The sequence below is a fragment of the Panthera uncia genome, chromosome E1, assembly GCF_023721935.1.
Source record: "Panthera uncia isolate 11264 chromosome E1, Puncia_PCG_1.0, whole genome shotgun sequence".
Lineage (NCBI taxonomy): Eukaryota > Metazoa > Chordata > Mammalia > Carnivora > Felidae > Panthera > Panthera uncia.
This window is the reverse complement of record NC_064814.1, coordinates 20940959-20964830: the sequence shown is the minus strand read 5'-3', so window position 1 is coordinate 20964830 and position 23872 is coordinate 20940959. Positions and strand designations below refer to the sequence as shown.

The 23872-nt window shown below is 41.9% G+C and overlaps 1 protein-coding gene across 1 annotated transcript in view; it reads right to left on the bottom strand.

The window, feature by feature from the left end:
- The window catches only part of MAP2K6 (mitogen-activated protein kinase kinase 6), a 114155-nt gene that overhangs the window by 16979 nt on the left and 73304 nt on the right, over positions 1 to 23872 (bottom strand). The window contains exons 2-10 of the mRNA XM_049636419.1: positions 20125 to 20191; positions 10980 to 11028; positions 10040 to 10153; positions 7835 to 7954; positions 6395 to 6511; positions 5684 to 5735; positions 3038 to 3177; positions 2048 to 2125; positions 305 to 444 (exon numbers count right to left, since the gene is read on the bottom strand). Of these exons, the coding sequence (XP_049492376.1) occupies positions 305 to 444; positions 2048 to 2125; positions 3038 to 3177; positions 5684 to 5735; positions 6395 to 6511; positions 7835 to 7954; positions 10040 to 10153; positions 10980 to 11028; positions 20125 to 20191 (877 nt within the window). The remainder of the gene's footprint in view (positions 1 to 304; positions 445 to 2047; positions 2126 to 3037; positions 3178 to 5683; positions 5736 to 6394; positions 6512 to 7834; positions 7955 to 10039; positions 10154 to 10979; positions 11029 to 20124; positions 20192 to 23872) is intronic.

Sequence of the window (23872 nt, the reverse complement as noted above, 5' to 3'; positions counted from 1 at the left end):
CCTCCCGAAACTCCATCCTAATGCCTTTCCTCTGAGTTCCCCAAATACCCTATGCAGATCTCCACCCCTGGACGTGCCATATTGAACCACAAGTACTGACTGATGAGACTCCACCACTTGGCTCTGACTCCAATGAGGGCGGGGACTGGGACAAAGGCATCTTTGTTTCTCCAGCATCAAGGGCACACTCCATAAATGCTTTGGGAATGAAATGCATGCAGAATGGATTAAAACCAATGGAGGAAGTCCATGAGAAGTCCTCTTTGTCCTTAACACCGGCGTTTGGCAGATGGGGCTCTCTTACCACTGTGAGGTAAAGTCAACAAACTCTTCGGTGAACTTGTCTCCCGGGAGCTGTGGTGAGGGCTCCTCTACCACCTGTTTGAGCTGTTGGAAGGGAGTTCCCCAAGAGTCATAGGGAAACCGAAGGATCGCCAACTCAATCTAGAGGGGAGAGAAAGACAAGGGGACAACAGCTTACACAGAGCTACTTTAGGGAATCCGCTGTGTCCTGACCCAGAAGAGTCAGCAGGAACTCCAAAGGTGAAGTTCAAGCAAAATTGGGGGAGAAATAAACTAACAACATGTTCTCTATTTGTCCCCAATTCCTAGCACTAGGGATTGTCAAACGTGATGTTACTAGAGGCAGCCGATGAAGCCCATTTATCACTGGGTCCTCCCCAAAAGCCACCGTGACACTTAATAAAATTGCAAGCCAGCAGTATTAAACTTTGGGATGTAAAGCAACCAGGTTTTCCAATGTTTGGTCTGAAATGGAATCCTCGCCCTGAGACCTTGGCGGAGTGTACATCTGCTGCCATCTGCAGGCCCCTTGCTGGAATGGAGAAGAAACAAAACAAAACAAAACCCTGGGACCAAATGACGGATCTTTTTTTGGATTTGAGTAAGGCCACTTTGCCATGACAAGACTATCACGTGTCTTCTGGGCAGGGATGTGAAATAACTCACAGGATTTAATCAGCTGCTGTGCCTGGAAAGGAGCCAGGCCCACAGTGGATAATTCCAGACCTTGGTGATACACTGAAAATTTATGACCACCAATGTCACAAACAAAGCACTAATTGTATAACTTTAGGACTGCGCCTAAGGAGATTATCCTGTGTGTTACTATGCCCTTTGGCTATATATGACCCCACTGGCCAAGACTTCTATCATAATCCTATTCTGGAAAGCACAGCCTATGTCCTGGGTGACTCAGCTCTGTCAGGCTCCACATACATTAGCACTCATTGAGAAGCTTGAGCCTCGATTAAAATAATTTAATTTTCAATATATTTTTTAATGTTTATTTATTAATTTTGGGGAGAGAGAGAGAGTGCAAGGAGGGGAGGGGCAGAAAGCGAGAAAGAGAGAGAAGCCAAAGCCGGCTCCGCACTGTCAGCACAGAGCCCGACGCAGGGCTCGAACTCACGAACCGCGAGATCGTGACCTGAGCTGAAATCAAGACTCGGATGCTTAACCGACTGAGCCCCCCAGGTGCCCCAAATAATTTAATTTTAACGTTTATTTATTTTTGAGACAGAGAGAGACAGAGCATGAACAGGGGAGGGTCAGAGAGAGAGGGAGACACAGAATCCAAAGCAGGCTCCAGGCTCCGAGCTGTCAGCACACAGCCCGACGCGGGGCTCGAACTCACGGACCGTGAGATCATGACCCGAGCCGAAGTCGGACGCTTAACCGACTGAGCCACCCAGGCGCCCCTAATTTTAAACTAGAAGGAAAACTACGAGCAGCTGTAGCCAGGATTCATTGTACAGATGAGGATAATAAGACTGTTCATGTGACTCCATCGGTTACTCAAGGGCATATGACCCGTTAGAGGTGGAATAAAGACTGGGTTCGCTCAATCCCAGGGCGGTATTTCTACGACACCACACTGCAGACAACCATCACTTAGAACATCCTGCTATCTCAGGCCGAAAGCAGAGGTTTCTGGACCCACACTTAGGGCATTTGCCTTCCGGTCTCAGAACCCACCCCATTTCAGCTTCATGCCCAGAACCTCACAGACCAGTGCGATCATTACCATTGTGATGCCCAGACTCCAAATGTCAGACTTCACACTATATCCCTTCTGATTGAGCTCTGGGTTTATTCTTTCGGGCTGGAAAGGAGACGGGAAAAGACAAATGAGATGACATTCTTAGCTCCACAAAGTCTCTAGGGGTGGGGGTGTCACCAGCTGCCAAGTGAGTTGTTTTAAACTTGTTAACCTGCCTCCCAGGCCAAGAAGACTCACTACTGCAAAAAATATTGATGCCTCCGTGGGATTTTTTCCGCCTTCTACAGGAGTCTGTTCCCGGAGGCAATAATGGAGCAAAGTCCCCCCCAATTCAAAACTAATTTCAATTTCGCCTTAAGAAGAAATAGGAGGTACACATTATGAAGCTACTCTGCCAGTCTAGAATTTTCCTTGTGAAAAACACCAACATTCCAGAACTCAATACTAAGAATGCGCAAGCGTCCCTGAGAGACTCCCTGAGATCAGCTCAGCACTGATGGGAAGGTTTTCAATCCCAAGGGCAAACTTATTTCCAAATAGAACACAGAAGCCCCTTCATGTTAAAGGGGGTCCCGAGGTCTCTGCCAATGGCAACGAATCTTCACGGCCATGAGGTTCTCTCAGGACTAACCTCCTTGTCTGGTTGGGGTAACTTAAATTCTGTTCATTCTTTTGTCCCCAACAAACAAGATAACACCGCCCCCCCTGCAACACAGTGTGAAAAATCTGTGTGGGCTGTATGGATTTTACTTACATGTTTTTCTTTTTCCAAGTGATATACCTCTTTTACTTGCTTTTTATTAAAAAATAATAGTATGTAGGAAGCAAATAACTAAGGATTACAGACAGAAAATATTTAAGAAAAAAATAAGACGGAGACTATTTCTTGCACCGTAAGCACATTTCCATTTTCCCTCTGTGGCCATCCATTTCCTTTTTCCTGGCGTGGTTTGCTTGTGTCTGTGTTCCCAGATTGCAGGCCCCCCCCCCCCCCCCCCCGCCTCCCCCACCCGCTGGCATACTTTCGGCCATGTAGGGTTTGCATCCTGCATCAATAGTTTTAGCGACAGAGTCTACAAGGTAGCCACTGATTCCAAAATCGCACATCTTTACTTGGCCCAGAGTGTTGATCAGCACGTTGGAAGGCTTGACGTCTAAAAGCAAGAACCAGGAGCCCATGATCCCAGCCTGCTTTGAAGATCCATGTGTCTACCACCAGGGGGCCTGAAATCTCCATTCCCCCTCACCTTCCCTTCCCTCTGAGGCCCAAAACAAAAGTCAACAGCCATCCCTGACTCACACGTCGTAGACCTTCCTGCTTTCAACTTTTCTATTTCATGTTTTGTCCCTCTCGTAGGATTGCGAATCCATCGATGGAAAGGGCTGTTGCCTCTCTCTATTGCCCCCATACACGTAGTAAAAACTTAAAAAGCTATTAGTGAATCAAATGCCCAGTTCCTTGGGCATAGTCTCTATTATGCAAAATGAGTAAGTTCCAGAAATCGGCTGTACTACATTGACCCTGTAACAAACAGTACTGTATGGCACACTTAAAATTTGCTATGAGTGTAGGTCTCATGTTAAATGTTCTTGTGACAACAAAATCATTTTTTTAAAGCCCGGCTCATCATGACCTATTGCACATTAAGAGTAGGAGTAAGGGGCGCCTGGGTGGCTCAGTCGGTTGAGCAGCCGACTTCAGCTCAGGTCATGATCTCATGGTCCGTGAGTTCGAGCCCCACGTCGGGCTCTGTGCTGACAGCTCAGAGCCTGAAGCCTGCTTCGGATTCTGTGTCTCCCTCTCTCTCTGCCCCTCCCCTGCTCATGGTCTGTCTCTCTCTGTCTCAAAAATAAATAAAAACATTAAAAAAAAAAAAGAGTAGGAGTAAACAGACCACAGAATGAAAAGGCAGACTGCGATAAAATGATATATCAAATCTGATCAAAGCAACCAGTTTTTTTTTTTATTTTTTTTTAACGTTTATTTATTTTTGAGACAGAGAGACAGAGCATGAACGGGGGAGGGTCAGAGAGAGGGAGACACAGAATCTGAAACAGGCTCCAGGCTCTGAGCTGTCAGCACAGAGCCCGACGCGGGGCTCAAACTCACGGACCGCGAGATCGTGACCTGAGCCGAAGTCGGCCGCTTAACTGACTGAGCCACCCAGGCGCCCCCAAAGCAACCAGTTTTGATGGAAGCCTCTGCAAGGGGCTTGTCAGAGGTCACATAGTGTAAACTCATCAGAAATCCAGAAATTTCAGACCACAAAACATACCCCCAAATAGATTACCGTTATCTCTGGATAACGGACTTAGAAATTACGGTCAACTTTTTTCCTTTGAGATGCTTTTCACAAAGCACACGTAATCAACAGAGTTATTCTAAAAACATTAAAAATTATCCTTTATAATGTTTTCCCTTACACTGAACAGTGGACATGCACATTTTATTATTTTTTATACTTCACTTATACATTTTTAATACAAACGAAATACTTCCTAATTTTGAAATAAATCCTTAAAAATTAAGTTTCCTGTTTGTGGGTAATCCACATTCTTCTGTCCATCTGGATTCTTGCCCACTTGCTCCTCCTCCTCCTCTTCCTTCCTATTTTTCCAATTTCTAAAAGTAACAATTACTGATAGTAATAACAGCAATAACGGGCACTCTCTGTAAGGCATTTGGCATCACTTTCAGACTCAGAGAGTGTAAGAATTACCAAACCCCACTACCCTACTAGCTATCCATACTTTCCATTAATTTTTCCTCAGATTTGGTTGAGTGCATCTTCAAAGTAGCTTTCTTTGACTATAGTCACCTGGTGCTAATCATTTCCTTGCTTTGTATTCTACCTAGACTGCTTCCATATTTGGCACTCATATTTGCAATGTGGTTTATTTTCTCCATGCATTTGTTGTATATTTGTCTTATTTCCCTATCAAGAATCCCTTTATGGAATTTTAATAAGAATATGTTTTGTTCTCAGATACCTCTTGGGGTATCTATTATAGTGCTGCATAAATGGTAGAAAAAGGAGTATAAGTGATAAACGGATACATGAAAGATGAACGATTGATACACGGGTGGATGGATGGATGGATGGGTGGGTGGATGGATGGATGAAAGACGGCAGGCCAATCAATCAGAAGGAAAAAAGAGGAGGTAGCGGAAGAAGAGACAAATCTACCAATGTTTTCACTTTATCCTGCCTCCTGTTGTCTGAAAAAGCTGTGCTTTATACCAGAACTCTTCCAACTTTAAGGTATACAAAAATTACCTGGGGATCTTGTTAAAAATGGAGATTCAGGTGGTCTTGGGACCCATGATTCTGCTTTTCTAACAAGCTCCCAGGTGCCAGCCAATACGAGATGCATTTTTATCCTTTTCTCCAAAATTCTCAGTAGGGTAATCCCAGAGCTGTGTCTGGTAGCTGGTGTTTTATATTCAATTTAGGTGTAATAAAAAGCCCATGTCTTCGCATGTCCTCAGACAAGATAAAAAGCGGCTACTTATCTGATTTGCTATTCATCTGGGAAGGAAAACCCCTCAGTTCTATTGCCTAACTCAATTCCACTTCCATCCATTGGGGGAAGAACAATCTGGGTGAAAGAAATAGATTTCATAAAAGGAATAGCTAAAGCAACACCATGGATGCTTACCTCGATGAATGACAGAGAGCTTACTGTGTAAATGTTCTAACGCCTTTACAATCTGCAAGAGAAACACAAGATCGATTTTTCTCCATCACTGGAAAGAAACTGAATGTTAAGTGTACCCAGGTTTATTATCCCTGGCTTAACGTCATAAGGTGAGGTATTTTCTCAAATAGTGGTGGCCCTATCCAGGAAAACACAGAGGAAGCTACACTAATTGGACTCCACCCACCAGAGAGGACCGGATCTCACAGCGTCTCCCTCCTCTAACTGGTGTTTCATTTGGTCTCCAACATTTTTTCTCTCCACCCTCATGAGCCATTAAGAGAGCAACCTTTTTTTTCCATTTCATTTTCTTCTGCTTCCTTCTATGCCCTATTAGCCCTAAGAAAATATTTAAAAATCTACAAGTGAAAATCAAAATAAACTAATATCAGGATATAGCCACCAGGAACGTGGTCACAGCAGATGAATCCGCTGCTTAGAGACATTTTAACTGAGAGTTTACCAAACCAAGTCAGTGGTAGAATCTTCTACATGGTGCCCAGAAAGAAAACAATTCATTCACTCATCCACAGATGTACTCGTGCATTCAACAGACATGAATCGGAGGGAAGTTCTAGTCCAGCTGGCGTTTCTTCATACTAGGGAATCAGGGACACCTAAGGTCTAGACTTCTCACATTCTCCTTGTAAGTAGGGTTCATGATGTACTCACAGAAACTGCTATTTTCCCTAAGATGTCCTCTGGAATTGTTTGGCCTTTGTCAATCACTTGTTTGTAGAATTTATCTAGCGATGTATCCATGAGTTCCATGCAAATCCAAACATCACCCTGGAGACCGATCGGTTCAGAGACGGTTAGTAAGGAGAGAAAAGGAAAAAAGAGGAAACAGTTAACACCTGTCAGGAAGAACTCTTTTTTTTTTTTTTTTTCTTTTAACTCGAGTTTTTGGAGGAAATGGACGATTTCCCTTCCAGACCTCAAAGGAACTTACAAGGAAGCAAGTCTGTTTCCAAAGAGTCAACTAGCAGATTGCCAAGCAGGAATTACATACCATCACCCACTCCTTGATAGAGACTAGGACCTAAATACCAAGAGCCACACCAGTTATGGAACGAACAACTTAAGAGAATAAAAGGCACACAACAGGGAATATGGCCAATGATGTTATAATAGTGTTGTATGGTGACAGATGGTGCCTGCACTTATGATAAGCACAGCATAATGCACAGAGAGGTTGAATCACTCTGCTGTACGCGCAAAACTAATGTGACATAGCGTGTCAACTCAGATTTTTAAAAAACCTTTTAAATAAACAAATACATCAGTACTAATAGCCACAAACAGTAGATTCCCAGAAATATAAGCCTTTATTGTTACTGCCCTGTAGGAACTTAGGTCTCCATGCCTGCTCCATGTCTGATCTCCCACACGGAGTGCTGGCAAGAATCGAAAAGCTGGTCAGAAGAGTGAGTTGAAGCATCACAATCCGTGTCACGGTAAAATAAAAGCAAAGGTAAAGCCAAGAGATACGCTTAAGCCTCGAGGGTACATAGACAGGCTAAATAAAGCTTATCCACTGGTCAAAAGACTAGAACATATCAGATTTTACAAAATCTATCTAAATTAGCCTATAGACAATTGATATAGACCACTCTGCCAAAATAAACCAAAACAGAAAGGAGAAAGGGAGCCTCAGCATCTTCAAAAGGGCTAAACACATTTAAAAATACTACGATTTCAAGCCAACTTTGTGGTGGGGCATTGTCATCATTGCACAAATACAAAACTGTCTATAGAAGACATGCCAGGGGCGCCTTGTGGCTCAGTCGGTTACGCTCAGACTCTTGATTTCAGTTCAGGTCCTGATCTCATGGTTCGTGAGATCGAGCCCACGTGGGGCTCTCGTGGAAGGAGTCTGCTTGGGGTTCTCTCTCTCTCCCTCTCTCTCTCTGTCTCTCTGCCCCTCCCACACTCATGTGCACGTGCTCTCTCTCCCTCTAACCAAATAAATAAACCTAAAAAAAAAAAAAAAAAGAAGAAGATGCGTCAAACAAGAAAGAGGACCATGACCATACATCACGTTGATGTAATTAGAGAAACTTCCTTTTAAGTTACTGTTCTCTTCAGATTTTGAATTGACGGATCACCTACCTCCCGGAAGAGTGCACCATAAAAGGTGACTGTGAAAGGACAGTCCACTGTCCTCATGGAAATATCCAAATCCATCAGTAGCCTTTTCTGCTCCTGGCTATTTACTGTGGCCCGGATCCGCTGAATGGAAACGCATGGAAAAATTTATGATTACTGCTCTGAGGATGAGTCAGTTAATAAGGCAGGGACCTTAAGGAGTCCCATCCTGAAAATACTACAAAATTCACAGCACAAGTTCTAGCAATGACCTTTCAAGTATTTGTCCTAGTGATGAGTTATTTGTAACAAATGAGAAATATGGAAGACTTTCACTGGATTTCCTGAAAAATCCCAAGCCCTCTGACAATATATTTTGGAAAACGTGCAAACGTTGGGGAGTGTATTTCCAAGTCACAAGAACAGTCTGCTTCATTATGTTATGTATGTTCAGTTCAGAGACCACAGTATCCATTACTTTGTGGCTGATTTGGGATCCCACAAAAAAACCCCAAAGGCCCTCTTTGGGAACAAGTAAGAATATTTGGATTAAGTAGCAACTGTGAAAGAACTGACAGAGCTATCGGAAATGGACAGAATCAAACAGAAATGGAGAAAATGTTCATTCCTATCCCAGCGCTTCTGAGAGAAGAGAAATCTGTCACGTCAGTAAATGTAGCCTTAAAGAAGCACGATTTTGCTATTAAATGAGCATAAAGATACAATGTTACTAGGCTTCCAGGGTGCCTGGGTGGCTCAGTCGGTTGAGCATCCGACTTTGGCTTGGGTCATGATCTCGCACCTCGTGAGTTCGAGCCCTGCATCAAGCTCTGTGCTGACAGCTCAGAGCCTGGAGGCTGCTTCAGATTCAGTGTCTCCCTCTCTCTGTCCCTCCCCCACTCATGCTCTGTCTCTGTCTCTCAAAAATAAATACACATTAAAAAAAATTTTTTAGGGGCGCCTGGGTGGTGCAGTCGGTTAAGCGTCCGACTTCAGCCAGGTCACGATCTCACGGTCTGTGAGTTCGAGCCCCGCGTCAGGTTCTGGGCTGATGGCTCGGAGCCTGGAGCCTGTTTCCGATTCTGTGTCTCCCTCTCTCTCTGCCCCTCCCCCGTTCATGCTTTGTCTCTCTCTGTCTCAAAAATAAATAAAAAACGTTGAAAAAAAAATTTAAAAAAAAAAATTTTTTTTAAAGATATAGCGTCACTAGGCTTTCATATTTTTTGCCTAATTAGCAAAAAGTCTGCAGAAGAACAAATTGAAAAATCTACAAGGTAAGGGAAAGGTATCTCCATTCTCCAAAAACAAAGGGATCCAAGTCGTCTGACCATCCGCTTTCCTAACAATGGTCCAAATCCATGAACTCATGGAGAGAGGGTAGTTCTCCAAAGCCCCTCAAGAAATATGCAGTGATTCTAAGTTTCTTTTTACAGCTCAAAAATGATGCAAATTCACTCAAGATACATTTTACTCTCCTGTTTTCCACAAATGGAGACAATGCTGGTTTCCTGATTTTTCAAGGATCATTCTTCAAAAACAACAGAATATAGAATAAAAAAGACTTTTGAGACATAACAACCAAACGCAATTTGTGAACTTTTATTTGGATTTGGATTTCAACAACCACCAGGCAAAGAAAACCAAACAACTTTGAGATGATCAAGGCAATTTTAATTTGGAGCTGTTATTCCATGCCATTAAAGAAGTACTGTTCATTCTTTTAAGCGTGATGATGACACGGTGGTTACATAAAAAATTAAAAGGAGGGGGTCAGATTTATCAGTTAAAAAAACTGGGGCACCCGGGTGGCTCAGTCGGTTGAGCGTCCGACTTCGGCTCAGGTCATGATCTCACAGTCCGTGAGTTCGAGCTCCGTGTCGGGCTCTGTGCTGACAGCTCAGAACTTGGAGCCCGCTTCGGATTCTGCGTCCCTCTCTCTCTGCCCCTCCCCTGCTCGCACTCTGTCTCTCTCTCTCTCAAAAATAAATACACATAAAAAAATTAAAAAACAAAACAAAACAACAACAACAAAAACCAACTGGTAGATGTAACTTATACCGAGGAAGCCTTTTCCACACATTTGGCAGTCACTAGGGTTCCCTACAATTAACATTCTTTGTTTTACTCCATTGAAGATTGTTTTGCTTCTATGAAAGGAATTGATCTGGAACTGAGATGGACGAACATATACACCACAGACAGAAAACGTTTGGGGACCATCGACTCTACCTTCACCGCCATGATCTGCCCGCTGGGCACGTGTCGCATCTTCTCCACGACCCCGTACGCACCTCGCCCCAGTTCCATTATTGGTTCCAGATCATCTGCCTTCACCTCAAAGTTCTACAAGAGAGAAAAGGAATACTGCAGTAGTAAACAAAGAAATAAAGGACACAGTCTCTTTCGTCCTCTCTCTGGCTTCTCCCAACATTCTATGGGTTATTTCTGGCCCACAGGCTTCTTGTCTAGAAGCTTATCCAGGCAGCCATTGAATGCAAGATGCGCCATGGGAAGTTTAGACTCTCACGGTGTGCCACCTGCTGGTCACGGGCAACACAGAGATCCAGCTCCAACTCAGCTTCCAAATTGCTCAGTTTGCGGGTCTCCTGGTGGCTCAGTCGGTTGAGCGTCTGACTTCGGCTCGGGTCATGGTCTCGCGGTCTGTGAGTTCGAGCCCTGTGTCGGACTCTGTGCTGACAGCTCAGAGCCTGGAGCCTGCTTTGGATTCTGTGTCTCCCTCTCTCTCTGCCCCTCCCCCTGCTCATGCTCTATCTCTCTCTCTGTCAAAAATAAATAAACATTAGAAAAAAATTTTTTTTCAACTTGCTCGGTTTGAGCTGTCTACACTGTGCTTCCTTAGCTCTGCCCCCTTCATCACATGTGTCACCCATTTGCTGACTGATGGCAATGAGATCTACCCTTGGACTTTAAGGAATGTGTCCCAAAGCAAATCATCTACTCTCCTCAAACACCTTCCATCAGGACCTCACCAGCCTGATTTCAATAAGGCATTCAAAATAGCAATAGCACATATCACATCTGCTTAAACTCAAACTTTTTGACCCATCTCTTTATGGCATGTAATGGAAAATAAACTTTTCAATGGCCAGTCAGAAAGCATATATGGAAAACGGTCAAGATATTAACTGGCACACATGATTTTTCTTACCTGATTTCCAATAGAAATGCAAGCTTTGGAGTCTAAGTCTCGAGGTGGCCTAAGAAAGAAAAGGGGTAAAGAAAAACCATGAAATATTTAGTCAAATATGCCCTTCTCAAATCACATACAACTGGAGAGATGTTTTTTTTCTGCAGGATTAAAGTGGAAGTTCATCAGTGAAATTAGGCAGCACAAAAGTGTTAGTAGTGTGGGATTTGGAATAAAATAAAATTTGGGTTTAAATGACTTAATCTCTTTGAGCTTCTATTTCTTCTTTAACATGGCCGGCATATAGTAAATATCCAATAAATATGATCTTGGTGTAAATAGTTATACAAATAACCATACTATTCTAGTAAGTCCCAAACTTCTTCTTTCATCCGAAAACACCAATGTGCCCAATTACTCCACCACATTTTCCCACAATTGTTTTCTTTTAAGTTTATTTATTTATTTTGAGAGAGAGAGAGAGAGAGAAAAGAGGGAACACACACAAGAGCAGGGTAGGGGTAGAGAGAGAGGGGGACAGAGGATCCAAAGTGGGCTCTGTGCTGACAGCAGAGGGCTTGATGTGGCGCTCCATCTCATGAACCATTAGATGGTGACCTGAGCCAAGGTCCGATGCTTAACCAACTGAGGCACACGGGCGCCCCTCCCACAATTGTTTTAAAAAAACAATAATTAGCCTATGGTTATGTTAACTCACCATAATAATTCCAAATCTATCTAGTCCCCACATTTACAGATGGAAAAAACATCCAGAGAGGCTGATGTGACTTGTCCAAGGTCACAACTAACCCAGTGATTTGCCCAAGGTCACAACTAACCCAGGTCTCCTGGTTTGTGATCAGAATACTTTCTGTTCTATCAGGCTGTCTAATCCGGTTGTGATATTTCTTCTATACATAGTGCACGTGCAACCCAGGGGTCATCTCAGAAGCCAGAGGTTGGCTGATTTTGTGTCTCCATAGAGAAAGCACACAGTCCCCTCATGGGTATGTATTTCTACTACTCCAATACTACCTGGATTGATATCAATCCACTCAAGAGAAGGATGTTTGGCCTTGGCCTTGCCACTAATTAGGAGCCGCGAAAAGCATTTTCTTGAAATAAATGCACCCAAAGCATCACTAGAAAAAGACAAAAGGATCCCAGTGCTGGCAGAATCAAGGGTGACCAAAGAGAACCAGGTCCTCCTAAGGGGACATTCCATGCCAGAACTCTGCCTCTACAAAAATACAAGAAAAAATAGAAGACAGAGAAGATGAAAGGAAAGGAGAGAAGAATCCTCGTGTGTTATAATCCTACCCCATGTGCTGAAACTAAATAAAAAAAAAAAAAAAAAAAAAAAAAAACAAGAAAAAGAATATAAACACAGGTATAAACATAAATTTAAAGTTTTAATGGCAAGCCCTCCCTCACCTCAAAATCCCTTTGAAATACATAGAATACCTAAAATAAAGTTTTTCTATACTAACTTAAAACCAGGGAGTAGGAGGAAGAGATTGAGAGGAAAACACACACAACCACACGCACACACACGTACACACACACACCAGTGATGTTTTTATAGATCTTGTGTTTATGAGCAGGGAAATTTTCTTCAGAAATACGTTCCAGAGGATTAAGTCTCTAAAAATCTGATTTCTCATTCTTAAAATTTCCAAAACTGTTTCTTTCACGATCAATAGTTTGTACTAATTGCAATGCAATTCTGAAATAAAGACAGATATTACTTGAAACATGACTAACATAAACAGTAAAAAACCTTTTGCAATTGTTCAGGACTCTTCCTTTTAAAAAGTATGAAGCAACTGGGGCACCTGGGTGGCTGAGTGGTTAAGTGTCCGACTTCAGCTCAGGTCATGATCTCGTGGTTTGTGAGTTCGAGCCCCGCGTCAGGTTCTGAGCTGACAGCTCAGAGCCCGGAGCCTGCTTTGGATTCTGTGTCTCCCTTTCTCTCTGCCCCTCCCCGACTTGATTGCTCGCTTGCTCTCTCTCTCTCTCTCTCTCTCAAAAATAAACACTAAAGAAAAGGTATGAAGCAACAGAAATGTCACTGGTCATTTGGGGCTACCTCCATTTTCTTGCATGAGGGCATTGGGTAAGACCCCTTCCAGCTCTGGTGTCCCAGTATCCATGTAGAGTTTTGCAAATTACAGCCCGTGGCCCAGCTAATAATTTTTTTCAAGTTTAAAAAGTTGTGGAAAAACAATTTACGAAGAATATCCAACAGAGGCCACTGTGGCCCGAGTAGCCTGAAATATTTACTATCTGGACTTTCACAAAAAAAAAAAAAAAAAGTGTACAGACTCAAGTGTTATACTAACCTAGCATTATACCTCTACCTAATAGGAGGAGGTCATGCCATTTTCCAGAATGAGAGAAAAATGGAACCCAGAAAAGCTCAGTGGTTTGCTAAAGCCATACAGCCTAACAGAGCTGAAAATAAAACTCATGTCACTTGAATCTGTCTTGACCTAAAGAACCAGGTGAAGTGCTTTACCTACATCTCATTTAATGCCTTAAACACACACACACACACACACACACACACACACACACTCCTATGAGTATCATTACTCCAATGGTCCAGATGAGAAACCATCTGGTTCAGAGTTTAACTAACTTGCTCCCAAGTGGTAAAGCCATGATTTCAATCCAAGTTTAATTGAATCCAAGGAACTTACTCTCAACACCCAGGTCCCCTCTAATGAAAATGATCAATCCACCCGAGCCTAAGGCCTTTGGACTCATCAAGTCTGCCAAAAGCATCAAACGATGCAGCCAAGACTGACAGCTCATATTAGATTAGTTGACACTGTGTTCTGTCCAGACTGGGCATATTATTAGTCTGCCTGGGGCACTGAGTCTCTGCAGGAGGTTAAACTGTGGGTGTATGTTCTCCATTGCTTATTCAATATTTTAGACCTGTGGGGACAGAAACAAGCTTATTACAAAATTCCCTCCCTGGAAGGCCAAAGGTACTCCAACGGTCACCTAGTATTAGCTTTTATAGGAACAACAAGCTTCGGCATATTATAGTGATTATTTATTTGTAATTCTAAGTAATAAGTGATCAGTTTACTAGGTGTTATGACAATTATTATTCGTCTATTGGGCCAGAGACTATGCTAGACCCTTTATTATTTTTTTAATGTTTATTTATTTATTTTGAAGGGGGGATACTGAGAGAATCCCAAACAGGATCTGCACCCACAGCACAGAGCCCAATGTGGGGCTCAATCCCATGAACCACAAGATCAGGACTGACCTGAGCTGAAATCAAGAGTCGGACACTTAATCGAATGAGCCATCCAGGCACCCATGTGCTAGACCCTTTATATAAAATATCTTCTTTAATTTACACAACTCTTAGAGGGACTATTATCTCTACCTTAATGGGAAGAGTTGACATCAAAACAGACTAAATAACTTCCCGTCATTCAAAGACATGGTGAAATTAGAACCCAGAGCCTCACTCTAACGTCTTCTCAACTGCGAGAGTAAAAGATCCTGCCTCTTGTTTCACTAGCCACAGACTATTTGGCCACACTCTCTACCAGTCCGACATGTGGCTAAGAGCATATACTTGAAAGTCAGAGAATCCTGACTTTGCACACCAGCTCTTCCACTTAATAATAACTATTACTAATTGTTAAGTGGGGGCACCTGGGTGGCTCAGTCGGTTAGGCATCTGACTCTTGATTTCGGCTCAGGTCATGGTCTCATGGGTTCGTGGGTTCAAGCCCCGCATTGGGCTCTGTACAGACAGCATGGAGCCTGCTTGGGATTTTCTCTCTCCCTCTCTCTGCCCCTCCTCCGCTCACTCTCTCTCTCTCTCTCCACCTCTCAAAATAAATAAAAACATTTTAAATAATTATGTAGCGGATTAGTAATAATTACAGCAACAACACTTGGAGCAGCCTTCTTTGAGAAATCCCAAGGGAAAAGGCTAGACACTTAATAGAGGTTATGATGCCTAAACCTCACAGCAATCACATCATTATTTATTCTCATCTTTCAGAAGAAGAAACTAAGCCTCCATCGAGTTAGATAACTTGCCTAAGGTATTCATTCAACTAGTGAAATGTAGATCTCAAAGACGAACACGGGCCAACTTACTCGAGCCGGAACTCTTACCCATGAAGTGATACTCAACTGTTTTGAGCAAGGCACCTGACCTCGTACGGGTCTGTTTTCTCAGTAAGAGTAACAGTAACGGCCTCCTGAGCTTCTTGGGAGGTTAACTGGAATAATACTCACTAGCATCGAATCAATTCAGAATTAGCCGCTGCCAGTCCAGTAAGGGGACAGCTCAGAGACCTGAGCCAAAGACACACTGGCATCACTTACTCAAAGAAAGAGCTCCAGCGGAGGGACCACACACATGGAACTAGGAAGAATGGAGCTCTGTCCCAGGATATTTATTTTTGTGTAGTACTGCAGAAGAAGGCAGGGTATAAATGGTAAGAGTCACCAAGCCAAGCTCAAAAACTTGCCAAGAAAAACACAAAATGTGGAAGCTACTTCTTTAGGAGTACAAATTTAAGCATTAGTATTAAAATAATAATAATAACAATCATAATAATAATAATAATAGGCTCTCCATGAGCTGGAGTGGTATTGTCTACAATAATAAAATGATACTCTTGGCTTTACACAGTGAAAAAGAAAATCATAATCAAAGTTTATTCTACCACATGAGGGAAAGAACACAGAAATAGTGTAGCATTACGTAGGCTTTCATTCACTTGTTTATACCAAGGAAGGATTTATGATGGCTTTCAAAAATTCATAAAATGCAGAAAATTAATATCAGTTAGAAACTAATGAAGACTAAAAATGTGAAGGGAAGGAATGTAAGAGAATTGAGAGGGTGATATAAAAATGTATTACCAAAGAAGATAATAAAAATAAGGGCAGAAATCAGTAAAATTGAGAAGCCAAAAATAAAAAAAATTTTTTTTAAAGTTGGTTCTTAAAAAAACAAACAAACAATAGTATTGATACACCTCTAGCAAGACTGAAACATTTAACAAGAGAGGACACACAAATTACCAATCTTGGGAAAAAACAGGGGATATCACAATATATCCTGTAGCCATTCAAAGAATAATCCAGAAGTACTATGAACAACTTTTATAAACTCAACAACTTAGAAGAAATGAACCAATTCCTTGAAAACCACCAATGACCAAAACTTAGCCATGATGAAACAGGTCATCTGAATAGTCCTATAACTACTACAGAAACTGAATTTGTATTTTAAAAGCTCCAGAAAAAGAAATATTTTGGCTAATTTTGTTTCATAGACTTTATGTGTCTACCAGAAAAAAAAGAAGAAGAAACTCTTACCAATTCATTTTATGAGGCCAATACTACCTTAATATCAAAACCAGAAAATAATAGCACACACCAAAACAAAACAAAACAAAACAAAACAAAAACAAAACAAAACAAACAAAACTCAAAACAACCCACCACAGACCAACATCTCTCATGAACTTAGACACAAAACTTCTCAACAAAATCTCAGCAGATTGAGTCCCACAGTGTATAAAAAAAATAATGTACCCATAAACCAAGTGGAATTTATTTGGGGTATGCAAAACTAGTTCAATATTTAAATATCAATCACAATGTAATCCACATCAACAGTACAAAGAAGAAAAATCTATGATCGTGCCAAGCGATGCAGAGAAAAGCACTTAACAAAATTCAAAACACATTAACAATAAAAACCTTCGGTACCCTACAACTAAAGAAGAACTTTTCAAACCTCAATCTACAAAACCTACCATCCTGCTTAATGGTTAAAGACTGGTCGCTTTCTCCTTAAGAACAAAGCATGGTTGCCTGCTCTCATCAATCTTAAGTGACACAGCATGGGACATTCTTGCCACTGAAACAAAGCAAAACAGTAATAATAATAATCTTAATCAAAGTTTTAAAAATACAGCTTGCAAAGGAAGAAAGAAAACTGTCTCTATTTTCAGAAGGTATGATCGTCTCCGTTGAAAGTTCTAAAGTATCTACAAAAATGCAAAATAACAATAATAATAATAATAATAATCTACGAAAACTCAAAGAACAATTAAGTGAATTCAATATGGTCGCAGGATAGAATATCAACACAGAAAAATCTATTGCATTTCTATATACTGATTCCTAACAAGTGGAAACCAAAATGTTAAATGAAGTATCATTTATAATTGCTCTCCACAAAATGAAATACTTGGGTATAAATGTTAACAAACCCTAACGCAGGAATGCCTGGGTGGCTCAGTAAGTTAAAGTTCCGACTCTTGATTTCAGCTCAGGTCATGATCTCACAGTTTGTGAGTTCGAGCCCCTCACTGGGCTCTGCACAGATGGAATGAAGCCTGCTTGGGACTCTCTCCCTCCTTCTCTCTCTGCCCCTCCCCTGTTTGTTCTCTCTCTCCAAAGAAATAAATAAATATTAAAAAAAAAAACCCTGATGTAGAGAATAGGTATAATGAAACTATAAAATACTGATGAAAAGAAGTCAAAGAAAATCTAGATACTTGCAAAATCTACCAGGCTCATGGATTAGGAGATTCAAGTTAGTAAAGATGTCCATTGTCTCTAAATTGATCTATATGTTAAACACAATTTCTACCAAAATCTCAGCAAGTTTATCTGTAGACACAGACAAGCTGATCTAAAACTAATATGGAAAAAATAAAATAAAAAAATAAAACTAATATGGAAACAGAAAAGCACTAGAATAGCCAAAATTATTTTGAAAAATAAGAACAAAGTGTGAAGCAAAGTGTTCTTAAAATTGTCACCAAAAGCATGATCCCTAAGAAGAAAAATTGCTAGACTGGATTTCATCAAAATAAAAGAATGAAGAGACAAATTATAGATTGGGAGAAAATGCTTTTGAATCACATACCTGACAAACTCTTTATGTCTAGAATATAGAAAGAACTCTCAAAATTCAACATTAAAAAAGCAAGCTAATTAAGGAATAAGAAAAGATGTGCACGGACACTTCACCACTAAAGATACATGGATGAAAAACAAACACCTAAAAATACTCAGCACCATTCACCATTAGAGAAACAAAAATCAGAACTGCAATGATGTATCACTATACATCTATCATAATGGCAAAAATGGAAAATAGTGTTAATGTTGGCAGGGATGCAGAGAAACTGGATTATTCATAAACTGCTAACAATGTAAAATGGTACAATCATCCAGAAAGTACTTTGGAAGTTGTTTCAGAGCTAAAAACAGACTTACCATATGACCCAGCAATTGTACTATTGGACACAGGTCCCATGGAAATGAAGACTTATTTTCAAGCAGGAACTTGTTTTTATCATTGACAGCCCCAAACTGGAAACTACCCATATCTCCTTCAAAGGCTAAAGCGTTAAACATAGTGTGGCATATCCATACCATTGAAGGGGGTCAGCAATAACAAGGAATGAATTATTGATACAGGCAACAACTTGAATGAACCTCAAGGAAACTATGCTGAATGGAAAAGCCAACCTCGAACAGGAGATGCATGATGCCATTTATGCAACAACCATGGAACAACAAAATGGAAATGGGGAGCAGATTAGTGGTTGTCAGAGATTTGGGCTGCGGGTTAGAGGTGGGCATGGCTCTAAGGGAATGAAGTCAAAGAATCTTACAGTGTTGATATAGTTGAGTATCTTGCTTATGGCTGTGGTTACATAAGTCTACAGATATGGTAAAACTGCATAGAGCTACACACACACACACACACACACACACACACACACACACGAGTATGTGCAGTACTGGTGAAATCTCAGTAAGTTCTATGATTTGCACCAATGCCACTTTGTTTTGATATTGTGTTGTTGGGGGGGGGGGACACAAACTAGGGGAAGAGTCCATGGGACTTCCCTGTACATTTCTGTATAATATCCTGTGAATCTACAATAATTTCATGATGAAAAGTTCTAAAAGTGTATCACGTAGAGTCCAATACAGATAGTACAGGGAAACAATATATTTGACTCTAAACTCTCTAGAAACCAATCAGAGGGGGAAAGTTATTAATTACACAGGTCTTAGGTCCAGAGGAAAAAACAAAAACAAAAAGACCAAAAGAACTAACCTCAATAGCAGATACAGAAGGAACCTTATCCTGTAGAGCCTCACGAAAGGAATCGTGCAACGTGAGCTTGACCCTTGAACTATGGTGTAGAACCCTGACGACAAGCCCTCCACTCCGCTCTGCACTTAGGAGATTCTTCAATGGAATGCAATGGCAATGGCCTCGACAAAGTCTTACGGTAGACATGATCATTTTTACCAGCACATTCCAACACCAGCAGGTGCGCTTACTGATAGGATGGGTCATGGTTAAGTCCAAAACCCTTCTGAAAGGGAGGCACCTTTGTAGAGATGAGCAAAGGCCTTGCAAACTCAAGCTTCAATTGGGATGGCCTTTCTTTATGCTTGCTCTGCCCCTCCAATACTCCTGTTACGACTTTTTTCCTTGCAATTTCCGTTCCTCCCAAGCAGATGCTTTATAAGCTGGTCATACTTCCAGCGGGACAGGGGGGTACTCTCACTCCCCCACAGAGTGAAAAAGAAATTAAGAGGGAGAGAACGGGAGAGGGTAGCCTGCTTCACCAGGACTCGAGCTCACTTAGGGATCTGGGCCAAAGCCTCTGCTAATTAAAAAAAAATGCTCCTGTGCCTCATTTTGCCCTCTATTTATATGGGATGGGATTTAGGTGTCAGGATGCTGAGTCCTTACCAAATTCCTTCTTTCCATCTCAACTCATGTTTTACGGTAGTGGCTTTACACGGGGATTCGCTTGTTGGCCCAAGCCTATAGGGAAAAGGCAGAAAGTCCATGTCCAGGAACCTTTCATAAGACTCCATCTGCCAAATGACTTTGTGACACTCAATTTTCTGCCAACCGGTAATGTGAGACACTGAGTTCAAAGTGACCCATTCGATATAGACTGACGGACCTATTCCAGGTCCATGGCTTTCCCCTTTAAAGGGCTCTTCTTTCTAACAATGCTTTCCATAGTCGAGGCATTGCGCACCAGTCCCGAAATGAAACCCTATTCCCAGGAAATCTGTAAAGTGGACTGTTTGGATTAAGACGATGATCTTGCCAACTTACGTGGAACTGGTCTGAGGTTGTTCAAATGCTTCTTTTGGAATTTTAAGGCCAGGGTTTCGCTTCCTGCCTATGGGGGAAAGACATAAGGATAAGGTTAAGGTCTAAATGACAGCATGAGAGTGGGGACAGAGACTGCAGCAAAGGAAAAGGGCTAGCCTGGGAATGTGTTGCTCTCATCTCCCCATTCAGAACCCCACTTCCCACCCGGGAAGCCTGTGAGTGACAAGCACCCAAGCCCCAGGCAGAGCACAGCTTCCCAAATGCTCTGTGGTCGTGGATGAAGTCTTTCGCCACTTACGGGTGAAAATATCCTTATTAGAATGCTAACTCTCTTTACCCAGGAAGACCTGCCCTTTCCTCCCTGCTGAGAGGTGGTCATTCTGAGTTCTTCATTCTTTCTCGTACACAACGATGATGATGATGGTATAGATGGTGTCGAATACAAATTTTTTCCCCTTTAATGTCGGTCAAATGTAGTCACCCTCGTCTCAGCATCTTACAACTTTCTAATTTAATCTGTAAACATCTGATAGAGTCAAGTCTGGAGGTAAAATAAACAATACTTTCCCACGCTTCTGTCCTGCCCATTTCTCAACCACCTGCCATATAAGCTGAAACGCCTAAAAGACGGAGAGAGTATTTATTTACATTTACCCTGTTCCAAAAAGGAAGAAGGGTAATAGATGGGCTCATGCAAAGAGGTTATCGCCTCTTTGGGGGCCAGATGGGAATGTAATCCATGTGTTCATCCCTGAGCTGAAACTACAGAGAATTTGGCTCAAATAATTGTTGCTGATGAATAAAAAAAAAAAAAAAAAACAAAGAGCAGACTGAGAAATGCCAGCTCAGGAGGCAGATCAGAGAAAACAGTCTCTTAAGGGCCCAGGATTTTCCTCAACTAAGGAGATTCTGTGCCTCCTTCCTTTCTCTGGTAGGAGGAACCAGAACAGAGCTGGATCAAATGCCCATGGTCCTCCTTTCCTTCTCCCCCCACCCCTGCTCTACATCGCAGGGGTGCACACTATGGCAATGACGCAAGCCCCATAGAGGGTCGGGTAGACGTGGACGGATAGAGACTCTCAAGATGCAAAGAAACTTAAGACATCAAACAGTATAACCTCCTGGTAGGAAAATGACATCCAAAGGCTTCCATGATTGCTCAACATCACAGAGCCAGCAATGACCCAGTCGGAATCAGAATCTAAGTCTCCAAAACCCATATTGGAGCTCATTCCCCTAGTCTATAATGGAAGGAGTTTAGAGATGATGAGAGGAGGGGGGCAGGGGAACATGGGATTATGAGCTTTTAAAAACTCGGCTTACATCTGGTACTTCACTCATTAAGTGACCGCCAGAATCACTGTTCACCTGACTCTCGATATCCTCAACTGTAAAATGGGGAAATAATACCAATACCTACCTTCCTGCGCTGGATATGAGAACCATGAGGTGTCCCATATGAAAGAACACAGACATACCTTAACTAGCTGTTAATTATAATCATTCAGAGAAAGAACGTATATAATCTCACTGGGTGTTGTATGGAAACCAATCTGACAATAAATTTCATATTTAAAAAAAATGAGTCATTTAAGGGGCGCCTGGGTGGCTCAGTCAGTTAAGCGTCTGACTCCTGATTTCGGCTCAGGTCACGATCTCACGGTTCGTGGGACCGAGCCCCCCATCAAGCTCTGCATTGACAGTGTGGAGCCTGCTTGGGATTCTCTCTCTTCCTCTCTGCCCCCACCCCCCGCGTGCACTCTTTCTCTCTCTCTCAAAATAAATAAACATTTAAAAAAAATCACTGCAGAAATTCATAAGCACAATTGGTCAGATTATCACAGCCCAAGACAATGTGCAGTTGAGTCTTCTTTTCCCCCTCTATGCCTTCAAAGTCCAAAATGAAGATCAATTCTGCCAAATTGCATAAAGGCAAGAGAAAATATGCTTGGCAGCGGTCAGTGCAGAGAAAGCCTTTTGGGTCCACCTTCATTATAACAGGTCTTCTCGACTCTCTCCTCCTTTGGGCTTACCTACGTGTTTTATAAGACTCAAGACTCACTATTCACCTCCTCCTCCCAGAGTTTGGAAGGCCGCTTAGCACATGTTACTACGTTAGTCAGTTAGGCAATGAAAAGAACTGTGTCCATACATATGGGTAGACAATACACAGGGCTGTGCCGTATACCAAGAATGTTAAGTAGCTGGATCTGATGGTGAAAATCCAAATAGATGAATGGCCTAATTCCAACAATTCCTATCCATGAGCCTCAGTCAAATAGATAAGGATTGCTATTTTAAATGGGATACTCCAGTGAGGAATGAACGGCAAATTCCATTTGTCCAGATAACTACATCTATACTCCAGCACAGGCGACAGGTAATTCAGATCTCCCAGCGGCTACAACCCTGTAGCCCTCTCAGCGAAAACAAAATAAAACAAAAGTCAAATGCATTTCGCCTGTGAAAAAGGCATGGTTGCCATGTAAGCAAACCAAAAGCAAAAGTTACTCTGACATTCCTACATCTCTCGCTTCTTCATTTCTTACTCAGCTCTTAAGATAGATGTTGAGAGAGACAGAGAGAGAGAGAGAGCTATTTATGGGACAAACTGCCTTTGAAAAACAAACAGCGATGAATCATTCTACCACAGCAATTAATTATTAGCCATTCATTATTATACTATAGCTCAACAAATCATCGAAATATTACAAAGAAAGAGTAATATTACGAGAGAAAGAGAGAGCAACCTTTGGGCACAGAGACTAAAGGAATAAAGGACCACAACAAAAAAAAGTCTTCCAGATGTGAGAAGAGAAGGCTCCCTCTTCTCTGACAGCAGCCAGCGAAACAGTTGCAGGGGACACAAAAGCTGGTTGAATTACGCGGTTGGTATACATCCCGCCTTCATTTCTGATAGTGCATCAAATAAAACAAAAATCACAGACACACGCACCAACATTCCATAATTCACTTACTTGCCCATCACTGAAGGAGGAGCCCAGTAAGAGGCCAGAAGTGACTCTGATGAGGTTTGCAAGGCTGCAAGCAAGACTAGCAGAAGAACACCACACACGAGGCATTCTTTGCTTAGTGCTGAAGGCCACACTTCAGCAGAGGGAAGCAGAACTGAACAGACTCCACCCTCCCCAGTGCGGATTGCAGCAAACCTCTCTGAGTTTATTGTTCCCAGCAAACCGCCAACTTCACAGAGAAAGAAGGAAAGTGGGTCCATTTAGACACCAAGGCGTGATGTTAATCATTAACCAGACTTGGAAGAATAAATCTATAAAGTAATTGTGGCCAGGACCGCATTCTCCAGCCTTTCTACAAATGCCTCTTTCATTTCTTAAAAAGGAAGAAAAACAATACATGGTCAGTTTCCAGCTGTGTTTATTTCTAAGCAATCTGTTCCCCCCACAAGGCTGCCAACACCTGATGCTAACGTTTAAAACGTTAAAAAAAAAAATTAGGCAAGGAGACCATACGAATTAATACAGCTAAGTGCCCAAGTATGTTAAGTGGCTGTCTCTTCTGATAGCCTAAAGCAAAAACAAAAACATAAACGTATCAGGAAATAGGCTCTGTGTGATGTCACATGGACAGAACCATCTTCTCTGAGAGAGAGAATTCTGTGTATTCCTGCAGACCTCAACAAACTCTGCCCTCTTACTGGTACAATCTGCAAAGTGTAAGCCTCGTTGGCTTGGCTGGGCATATGCAGTGCTAGATTACATCAGCCTGTATC